The sequence below is a fragment of the Toxotes jaculatrix genome, chromosome 7, assembly GCF_017976425.1.
Source record: "Toxotes jaculatrix isolate fToxJac2 chromosome 7, fToxJac2.pri, whole genome shotgun sequence".
Taxonomy (NCBI): Eukaryota; Metazoa; Chordata; class Actinopteri; family Toxotidae; genus Toxotes; species Toxotes jaculatrix.
In genome coordinates, this window is record NC_054400.1 from 3,070,338 (window position 1) to 3,079,873 (window position 9,536).

General features: G+C 41.2%; 1 protein-coding gene and 7 non-coding genes across 9 annotated transcripts; 4 read left to right on the plus strand and 4 right to left on the minus strand.

Moving 5' to 3' along the window:
* Positions 1 to 779: 779 nt before the first annotated feature.
* trnap-ugg lies at positions 780 to 851 on the minus strand. Its single transcript has one exon. It is a non-coding gene; the product is annotated as a tRNA-Pro (tRNA).
* A 253-nt stretch (positions 852 to 1,104) lies between these two features.
* Positions 1,105 to 1,176, plus strand: trnap-cgg. The gene has a single exon. It is a non-coding gene; the product is annotated as a tRNA-Pro (tRNA).
* Positions 1,177 to 1,350: 174 nt separating this feature from the next.
* trnap-ugg lies at positions 1,351 to 1,422 on the plus strand. Its single transcript has one exon. It is a non-coding gene; the product is annotated as a tRNA-Pro (tRNA).
* A 373-nt stretch (positions 1,423 to 1,795) lies between these two features.
* Positions 1,796 to 1,867, plus strand: trnap-agg. Its single transcript has one exon. It is a non-coding gene; the product is annotated as a tRNA-Pro (tRNA).
* Positions 1,868 to 2,271: 404 nt separating this feature from the next.
* trnap-agg lies at positions 2,272 to 2,343 on the minus strand. Its single transcript has one exon. It is a non-coding gene; the product is annotated as a tRNA-Pro (tRNA).
* Positions 2,344 to 2,628: 285 nt separating this feature from the next.
* trnap-agg lies at positions 2,629 to 2,700 on the minus strand. The gene has a single exon. It is a non-coding gene; the product is annotated as a tRNA-Pro (tRNA).
* Positions 2,701 to 3,202: 502 nt separating this feature from the next.
* Positions 3,203 to 3,274, minus strand: trnap-ugg. Its single transcript has one exon. It is a non-coding gene; the product is annotated as a tRNA-Pro (tRNA).
* A 406-nt stretch (positions 3,275 to 3,680) lies between these two features.
* LOC121185168 (STAM-binding protein-like A) lies at positions 3,681 to 9,221 on the plus strand. 2 transcript variants are annotated; one of them, XM_041043190.1, is made up of 11 exons: positions 3,697 to 3,815; positions 3,996 to 4,125; positions 5,402 to 5,624; positions 5,976 to 6,051; positions 6,152 to 6,247; positions 6,711 to 7,110; positions 7,318 to 7,442; positions 8,003 to 8,140; positions 8,424 to 8,536; positions 8,629 to 8,728; positions 9,078 to 9,221. In XM_041043190.1, exons 3-11 carry the CDS (start codon positions 5,422 to 5,424, stop codon positions 9,132 to 9,134), a joined length of 1,308 nt encoding a protein of 435 aa, XP_040899124.1. In that variant the 5' UTR covers positions 3,697 to 3,815; positions 3,996 to 4,125; positions 5,402 to 5,421; the 3' UTR covers positions 9,135 to 9,221. The 2 variants fall into 2 exon arrangements, with proteins under 2 accessions (XP_040899125.1, XP_040899124.1); XM_041043191.1 differs by lacking the exon at positions 3,996 to 4,125 and having other exon boundaries at positions 3,681 to 3,815.
* The last annotated feature ends 315 nt before the right edge of the window (positions 9,222 to 9,536 follow it).

Consider the following 9,536-nt stretch of genomic DNA (forward strand, 5'->3'; position numbering starts at 1 on the left):
TTTTAAATAAACAAATTTTCCAAGAAAACCACATCTTAATTATCATAATTTAATGGTATTGTGTTGGTTTAGCATTTTTAGGTTTTTAGTGTAAAATGTTTAGTTTAAAATGGAGAGACGTTTCTCAATACACTACTTAAGTATAATTTTGAAGAACTTGTAGTTTACTTGAGTAATTTCTCTCTCTCTCTCTCTCTTATTTTTATTTCTGAATTATGGGCTTTGAATTAAGTTTCACCCTGTTAATTCATATATTTCTGTCTATTTTTTTGTGCCATGTGACTTTTATGTAAAGATACACCTGGAAAAAGGTGCATGTTTACACAGGGAACACACCGATGCTGCTCTGCTCGTTGGTGCCCGTTGGGGGGCGGTAAAGACAATCCGCTGTAATTTTGTTGCACATACGTCACTTCCTTCGTCGACTACACAAAGAAAAGTGTTTGGAAACTGTTTTGGGTTTTTTGAAGTGGCGGTGTCTCCCTCAGGCGGTCAACAGCAGGTACTGCAAGACTACACATACAAAACACAACACATCTGTTCTTTTAATGAAGTAAATCCACACGTGGATGCAGTACTTTCACTAGTAATTGAGTATTCCTCCGTTGATTTATTGGCCATTTACTGAAGGCTTCCACCAGTGCACGGACACATATATTTTAGGGTTTTTTTTTTCAAGAAACTGCAGTGTATCTTCTTTTGTTTCAAAGAAACATGATCATGATGCTGATCTTACAGCTTTGACAGTTGTTGACAATTCTCGTTTTGTTCTAAAGGATGGGCTCGTCCGGGATTTGAACCCGGGACCTCTCGCACCCAAAGCGAGAATCATACCCCTAGACCAACGAGCCACAGATTGTTGATCTTTATCTCAAGAAACATCACAGCAGTCAATGCAGATTAATACCTTTGCATGTCTTTAACTAGACATACATAAAGAGCTCTTTGGTTCTGTCCCACTGAAACAGATGTATTGTTTATTTCAGTAGTCTGTACTGGGAAATATGAGCCTGTCAGTCTCTTTCTAAACGCTAAATGAATTTGTCCACAGGTCAGGTTGTGTAAAAGCCTAAAAAAACAGGTAAACAATTCACTTCTACAGGTGGCTCGTTGGTCTAGGGGTATGATTCTCGCTTCGGGTGCGAGAGGTCCCGGGTTCAAATCCCGGACGAGCCCGTTATGTAGAACAATACATACTTGCTCATGAAGTATGGAGAAGCTCTTCTGTCTTAACTGATTTAATGCTGTGAGACGACAATTATCTTTATTGGCACCTGGCAATTTTCTTTATAGAAACAGAGACTGTCTCTACTGGGGACTTTTGACACATTTTTTCCTCTATCTTCAGGTGGCTCGTTGGTCTAGGGGTATGATTCTCGCTTTGGGTGCGAGAGGTCCCGGGTTCAAATCCCGGACGAGCCCATTGTTTGATCTAAATCAGTGTGGTAATGGTTATTTGTATACATTGGAACTGCGTTAAAGATATGTTCATGTTTGAGAAGACTTTTCTTTGTGTGTGAAAAACGGGTTTCTAATGGAAATTATGAGTTAGTTACTCTCAGTCTATCCACTCATTGAATCTGGTAATTCATTTGTGTGATGGTGTAAAGGTCTAAATGGTAAAACTTAGTGAAAAAAAAACAAAAACTTTTTATATATCTATATTCTAATATATCAAAAATTATCATCAACAATGTAGAAATACTCCATCACCAATGAAAGTTTTGCAAGTGTTTTGTTGAGTTTTGTAAATAAATAGTGTTTGTGTGACCTTACATGACACTTCCATAGCAGGGGCTCGTTGGTCTAGGGGTATGATTCTCGCTTAGGGTGCGAGAGGTCCCGGGTTCAAATCCCGGACGAGCCCATTCTTTAATATATAACAAGGATGGACATTAAGAACCTCCCACAGTAAAATTCCTAGAAAATATGTTGAGACTGTTGTGAGTGAAAATTGCAGATGATTGTGTTTTCAGAAATACTGAAACAGGCCTGTCTGACACCAACAATCAGTTTTTCCCCTGATTCTGATTTTTTAATGCAAACATTACATGAAGCTCCTGATCTGTATCTGTTTGTGCTTCAGTTGTGCATCTGTTTGTGTTTGTACCTCTGCAAGACAATACACACACTACATTATACACAGCAGATACTTGTTTGTTGTGCAAAATGGTGACACAGTGCGGCAATATTGACATCTCAGAGACCTTCATCATCTCAGTAGACTGATGTGGTGTGAACCAAGAGCATTGTTCTTTTAACCCAAACAATGGGCTCGTCCGGGATTTGAACCCGGGACCTCTCGCACCCTAAGCGAGAATCATACCCCTAGACCAACGAGCCACTCTGATGGACAGATCTGGCCTTGGTTGGTTGGGTTCAAATCCCAAGTCCATTGTTCATAATGATACAGGACTGGTCATTTGGAAAAATCCTCAAAAACTCACCTGAATCAAAAGTAATGTAGCGAGATGAAAAACATCTGTTAATGTGTCAAAGCAGATATACTCCAAGCAATTTGGTTGTGTCTCTGTGTAACAAAGCAGGTCCTATCGAATGTTTGCAAAGCAACATGCAGCTAAAGGACAGGAGACTGATAAACACTTTACAAGCGTCGTCCCACATGACGGGCTCGTCCGGGATTTGAACCCGGGACCTCTCGCACCCTAAGCGAGAATCATACCCCTAGACCAACGAGCCCCTTTTGGGGAAGTGTCATGTAAGGTCACACAAACACTCTTTATTTACATTTACTTTATTTGTTATTGTAGGTATTCACACTATGAGTTGTATCTAGGATGGCACCGCAGCACAGCACAGTAATACACTTGGTACAGCTTCTTCTACTCAGGCAAACTCTTGCTTGCAAAACTTTCATTGGTGATGGAGTATTTCTACATTGTTGCTGTAATTTATCTAAGCATTTTTCACTCTTCGATACATACATTTGATGATAATTTTCGATATATTAGGATATAGATATATAAAAGACTGTTTTTTTTTCACTAAGTTTTACCATTTAGACCTTTACACCATCACACAAACTAACAGATTCAGTGAGTGGATGGACAGACAGTAACTAACTCATTATTTTTATTAGAAACCCATTTTTCACACACAAAGAGACATCTTTTCACACATCAGCATTTGCAGTTCTGAAATATACAAATAATCATTACCGCACTGATTTAGACCAAACAACGGGCTCGTCCGGGATTTGAACCCGGGACCTCTCGCACCCAAAGCGAGAATCATACCCCTAGACCAACGAGCCACCTGAAGACAGGAAAAAATGCATCTAAAGTCCCCAGTAGAGACAGTAAGGAACCAGGTATAAAACAGGTATAAAATAAAGAAATGAAGTGGATTTGTGTCATAGGATTTGTGTCATAGGAAAATGTAATGAAAGAAAGTAATGAAACGCCTAAAATCAATAGCTGAATTAATATACTCATATTTGTCATGAATATTTGAACTTTTCTTACTCTTTTTTTTTTCAGTTGCAGAAATTAGCCTCTGGATAATAATAATAAATTAATAAAAATAAATTATTATAAATTGACTAAACCCTCAGCACATTTTGTTGTTGTTTTTGTTGTTTACATTTTAGTAAAAAAAAAAAAAAAAAAAAGAATCGATAACCTATAGACATCCTCCGGGGCGTGATTCGTCAGGCGGAAGTGGTTTTGACTACGGAAGTGTACAGACCTGTACGGACGTCGGAGTGAAACGATCCGGCTCAGGACTTTATTTTGATCCGGTGTTGTTCCCCTTGTATGTAGACCTCTAGGAGCCTCTGTTTACGGCTTGATCGGGTAAGAACGAACAAAGTTCCTCGTCGGTAAAGCAGCTTGCTTCACCGTTTCAAACTCATAGCCTGGCTTTGCTAAGTTAGCCGAGTTAGCGCTGCTAACGCGGCGACGCACAGCAACACTGAGCATTTAAGAGGACATTAGAAACCTAAAACAAATATTTATCTTCATCTTTTCACCCAGATCATGTCAGTGGACTGGGGGTTTTCTAGATGAGGTGAAAGTAACGCTGTGTCTCGGCATGTGAGCTACGAAGGGCCCACAAGTTTGGCATTTTGAATGACAGTTAGCCGAAGCTTGGTTGGTTTTTAAGGTAACTTTGATGCCACATGTTGTATTTTACCTTTTTCTGTAAGCTTTCATACATAAAAAAATATAAATATAAATATACAGAAGATAGCTTCCGATTCGGCGGTTAAGTTTTTCACACCACACCACGTCAGATCAGGTCTGGCTCAAAAACCACTACAGCTAGACCTGTCAAATCTAAACCAGATCAAAGGAACAGTGAGTGATTATGGAGAAAGACTGTAGATATTTGAACTCAACAGCAAAACAAACGCACCCCTCCCATCAGTGTTCCCTCAGGACTTCCGCCCCCTAAATTCATGAACACGCATTGCCATCCAGAGCATCTTGGAAGTGCTGAAGCAAAAACAAAGCTTATAAAATAAAACCTCAGCATCCAAAGCACAACTGATTAAATTCTAGCAAGAGTTAGTTGATTTTACAGACATGCAACGACAGAAGAAAGTTAATCTTGGACCAGGTTAACCCAGAGAAGCTAAAGATGGTTTGAGACAAAGTATTTCACTTTGGGAAAAATAGCAGTGACAAAATACATTTCAAAAGGCATCATAAATGTCCAATTTACGATCCTTTTGTTGGCTAGACTAATGATATAACACCTTAGCCTAAAAACATTTGAATTTTGAAGTGAACTTCATTTAATTAAACTTACAAACAAAGTAAAAAACAGTACGTCCACCTCTCTCCTTTTATCAGTGCCACACCAGTTGATCTATGCTGATAACAGCTGGTCCTCTCTTGACACACTGTGTTAATGTGGGCTGCACCTGCAAGCCAAGAGGCCGTCATGGTCGAGTCGATGCAAGCCATCTGACTGTTAGTCAGCATGCTGATGAAGCTCTCTCACATCTGACTTCAGCTGATCAATGTAGTTATGGAGCCTCCCAGCAGAGTCATTGCTTTTTTCTAAATTTACTCAGCCAGTGATTTTCAGAGCAATCTGTGGCCTCGATACAGGCTGTGAAGAGAGGGACACTGCCTCTTTGTTCTAGTTTATACAGGATATTAAGTTATACCCATATTAGGTTTGAAATGTTTTTTGAACACTAATATTTCAGCATGATTTTTTAGATTTCCTGTGATGTAACTGCGAAGACCAAACCTTCAAAAACTCAGCACTTAAACCTGAAAATACCTGCATGTCCAGACACATTGGGAGTTATTCATAAAGTTATCAAAATCAACTGTACGAGTATGTTGATTTCTCCAGGTTTATCAACCCAGCACTGACTTGGAGAGTCCAGTGAAAGCAGCGTTAAATACTTGGTCTGTCTTCCCAGTTCCAGGTTGAGCTTCCACGATGGCGGACCACACTGACGTCAGTCTGCTGCCGGAGGAGCGAGTCCGTGCGTTGACCAAGAAGGGAAGCACAGTGGAAGTTAATGATGATGTGCCCCCGCGCCGCTACTTCCGCTCAGGCATGGAGATGATCCGCATGGCTAACGTCTACACAGAGGAGGGCAACATTGAGCACGCCTTCCTCCTTTACAATAAATATATTACGTGAGTATATATTGAATTTAGTTCAGTATTGATTCCTTGGCCTTCAGACTATTTTGTTTGGGGTTACAAACAAAATAAGTAGCTGTGTCAAGATGAGAGGAAAGAAGGAAGATAACATGCTGAAGAAAGTTTACATAAAGACTTTCCTTACAAAAATAATTGAAGTCAAAATGATGTTGACCTGTCCTTCCTTTAACTGTGTGTCACATCAGCTGAATAACCAACCAAGCCAGTGTCTACAGTCTGTCTGTACTATTGCAATCTTTAGTCCATGGTTTTGAATAAGCATTCTCAGTGCAGGTATAAGGAAATAATCATCCGTTAATAACAAGAATTTCTCTTTCCACCAAGGCTCTTTATAGAAAAACTTCCCAAGCATCGGGATTACAAGACTGCTAACATTCCTGAAAAGAAGGACACATTAAAGGTATGTATTCAGTGTTTATATCGTCCTGCACAACATCTTCTAATTGTTCTCGGGAAAATGTTTAAGCTTAACATTTAGCTCAGTTTTCTTTCTTCTCCAGAAACTGAAGGATGTCGCTTTTCCTCAGGCAGAGATTCTGAAAAAAGCTCTTTTGAAGAGATTTGAACAAGAGTATGCACAGCATCTTGTCAAAAAGGTAAAGTGTGTATTTACCTTCTTCACTTACATTCTCAAATGAATACAGATTGAGAAGAAGAGGAAAATACACAGTGTGTTGTACACGGATTTGACAGTGTTGTTGTGTATTCTGTAAATGGGGTGAAACATTAACCAGCACCACAGTAACTTTATACCATGGTTGTAATGAAAGGGGGCAGTTATTCATTATCAGACTAAATGGGGGCAAAACAATAACATTGACCTTGAATAGTCTCATTGTTTGTAACAGTGAATGAAACATATTCATTTCAACTTACACCTTGTGTAAATTATTCTGCTACAAAACTGCAGTTGTAGAAGACGGCATGATCGTCAAAGACCCAAAGATCAGCAGGTCTCATGTCGTGTAATTTTGCTTTGTATGTCTTTCTTGACTAAAACAACAACCGCCTGCTGAAACTCAAGCTTGCACATATGTCATGTGTTTACTTTATGCTCAGAAAGCAGAGGAGGCGGCGTTGGCGCAGGAGCAGTCCAGGCAGCGAGCGCTGGATGCCGAGCGGGAGCGTGTGGCCGAGATGCAGCGGCGGCAGCGGGAGCAGGAGCAGTTCAGTGCCTTTGAGGAGATGATCCGCCGCCAGGAGCTGGAGAAGGAACGCCAGCGCGTGCTCCTTGAATTCGCCACGCCCGCCATACCTTCCCCTGACACGCCCCTCATCCCAGGGATCCAGGGCCCCCCGCTGATCTCCCCCACACCGCCACAGAGCCCTGGGGACCTGTCCAGTGGCACCATCCACCAGTACAATCACCCACCCGGAACCATCGGTACACCCACCACCGGCCCGCCCAGCTTCGACCGGTCGCTCAAGCCTGGCTCTCTGGTCAGCCCAGGGAACAACAGTGAGTTAATCTTTTTGTGACATGAGGGGCTGGCCCTCAGAGGATTTAAATACTGCCCTACTCCTGCTTAGTATTTATTCTTCTGAGCTGATTTCTTTCCTCCTGACCTACTTAATTTCCTGTTTACACCATGCCTTGTTTCAGAACATCACAAGAATCTAACTTTTCCATTCAGTTTTTGTTTATCCCTCTACACGGTTTGTGCAGATACAATGGTGGATGCCCTTCGGCAGTTGGCTGTTCCCGCTGAGCTGTGCCGGAGCTTTCTGAGGCTGGCCGAGGCCAACACAAGCCGAGCTGTAGAAACTTGTGGCATCCTGTGTGGCAAACTGGTAAGACTCTGGAACAGAGGGACTGTGTTGAACCAGTAGTATTAAATCCCCTTCTGAATAGATCTGTAACAGGAAGCGCAAAACTTGTGTATAAATGAGATGTTAATAAAATGTTTTTCAGCGTGTCTCTGCTCCAGTGCTGGTCATACTGAATCCATAAACTCGCTGCTTTAGGACGTTAGGACATATTTATCAGGCGATGAATGTGTGAGGAATATGGCTTGGTAGCTTTTGAATGAAATCAGGGCATCAGCTGACCTCCCACCCTAGAGGGGTAGAACACAATCTGACACTTCTCTCACTGTTCTAGATCTGCTGTGGCTTTTGTTTGAAATACATGAGGCTCATTTGCTGGTCGGGTTAACTTAAAGCTCTTTTCACTTTTTTTTTTTAATGAGCATGACTCGGCTTTTTTTTTTTTTTTTTTTTTGCCTGCAGCGAACCAGTCAGTGCTCTGTTAAGTGTGTTCAGACAGAGTCCTTGGATAACTTCTTGGCAGACTGCGGCTATGCATAATTCAAAGGAGCGTCGTCGTGTGACGCTTGTTGTGTTTGTTCCAGACCAGAAATGCGTTTACTGTGACCCACGTCATCGTACCAAAGCAGTGTGGTGGACCAGACTATTGTGACACAGAAAATGAGGAGGAACTCTTTCTCATACAGGACCAGTACGACCTCATCACCCTGGGCTGGATACATGTGAGTTCAGATCACAAAACTGGGAGCTTCAGCAGCCGTTGCACTGCTGACTCTCAGGGGTACAAGCTGATCCTGCTCTGCATTAAACAGGAACAATATCACAGTATTAAGAGGAATACTTTTTTGGATCCTGACGTGAATTATGATTTGACTTACAGGATAATCAAACTCTTCATACGTATAAAAGAAAACGCCCCAACTCATTTTGATACTTGGCAAAATATCATTCAGCAAGATTATTATATCTGAGCATGAAACTGAAGTCTGGGCTTTTTCTTTTCAGACTCACCCCACACAGACAGCCTTCCTGTCTAGCGTCGACCTCCACACACACTGCTCCTATCAGATGATGCTGCCGGAGGCTATTGCCATCGTCTGCTCGCCTAAGTTCAACGAGTGAGTCTTAAACCTGCTGGTGGCCTGTCATGCATCTTCATAAGTCTCTCTAAGCTGAAGTGTGACTGTGTACGTGTTTGTGTTTTTTCCAGAATCGGCTACTTCAGGTTGACGGATCGGGGAACAGATGAGATCTCCACGTGTAAACAGAAAGGCTTTCACCCTCACAGCAAAGAGCCCCCTCTATTTACAGTGAGTACACGTCTCCTATGAGTCCAGTGTGCAGTTTTGTGTGGGAAAACGTCACTATAGACTTATTCTCTTGTTCCTAATACAGACTGGTGTACTTTAGTGTCATTGGTCGGTTGATGTCATTGTGATTTGGGTAAACCCGCCCTATGAATAGTTGGTTCAGTAAACACAAAGGGCATGTATTTTGCTGTACTCTGCTCAGTCAGGTTGTAAATGCACAAACTACACCAGGTAAGCTCTTTAAAAAAGGGGCTTAATTGTTTTTTATTTATTTTTATTTTAATTTTCTGTTTTTTGAAATGTACCTTTTCAGTGATGACCAGCAATAATCACCGTTTCTCCTTTTCAGCACGCGGGACACGTCACCATCACCAACGACACTGTGTCCATGATGGATTTGCGGTGATTTCTTCCTTTTTCACTACAACACTCATAGACTGTTTTATCAAACTGCAGACTGGAAAAAAAAAAAACACTCATTTAATTTTTAGGACGGTACTGAGCAAATGCCGACCACGAGTTTACCATTTTTATGGACTTCAGTTGTTCCTCAAAGGGAACAACATTGTGAACTTTTTTTTTGTTGCTCTGTAAGAAAAATTCTACGTATTACTGCACTTTTCAAACAAAACAACTACTATCCACGTAACAGACTGACAAACCTCTGGCTCTTCAACCCTGTTGTTTTTGTGAATAAGTGCTATACTTCCTTCCTGTTCAGCTTTTGTTTCCGCATTTAATAAAAATACACATTTGTCAGTAACAGGTAAGTGTCTGGTAACACATCCTTTGTCTCATAATTGTCAAA

Coding starts and splice junctions, on each gene's coding strand:
- LOC121185168 (XM_041043191.1), top strand. CDS start 5,422: ATGGCGGACCACACTGACGTCAGTCTGCTGCCGGAGGAGCGAGTCCGT. Junction 7,111..7,317: donor GGTCAGCCCAGGGAACAACA/GTGAGTTAATCT, acceptor CGGTTTGTGCAG/ATACAATGGTGGATGCCCTT. Junction 7,443..8,002: donor GCATCCTGTGTGGCAAACTG/GTAAGACTCTGG, acceptor TGTTTGTTCCAG/ACCAGAAATGCGTTTACTGT.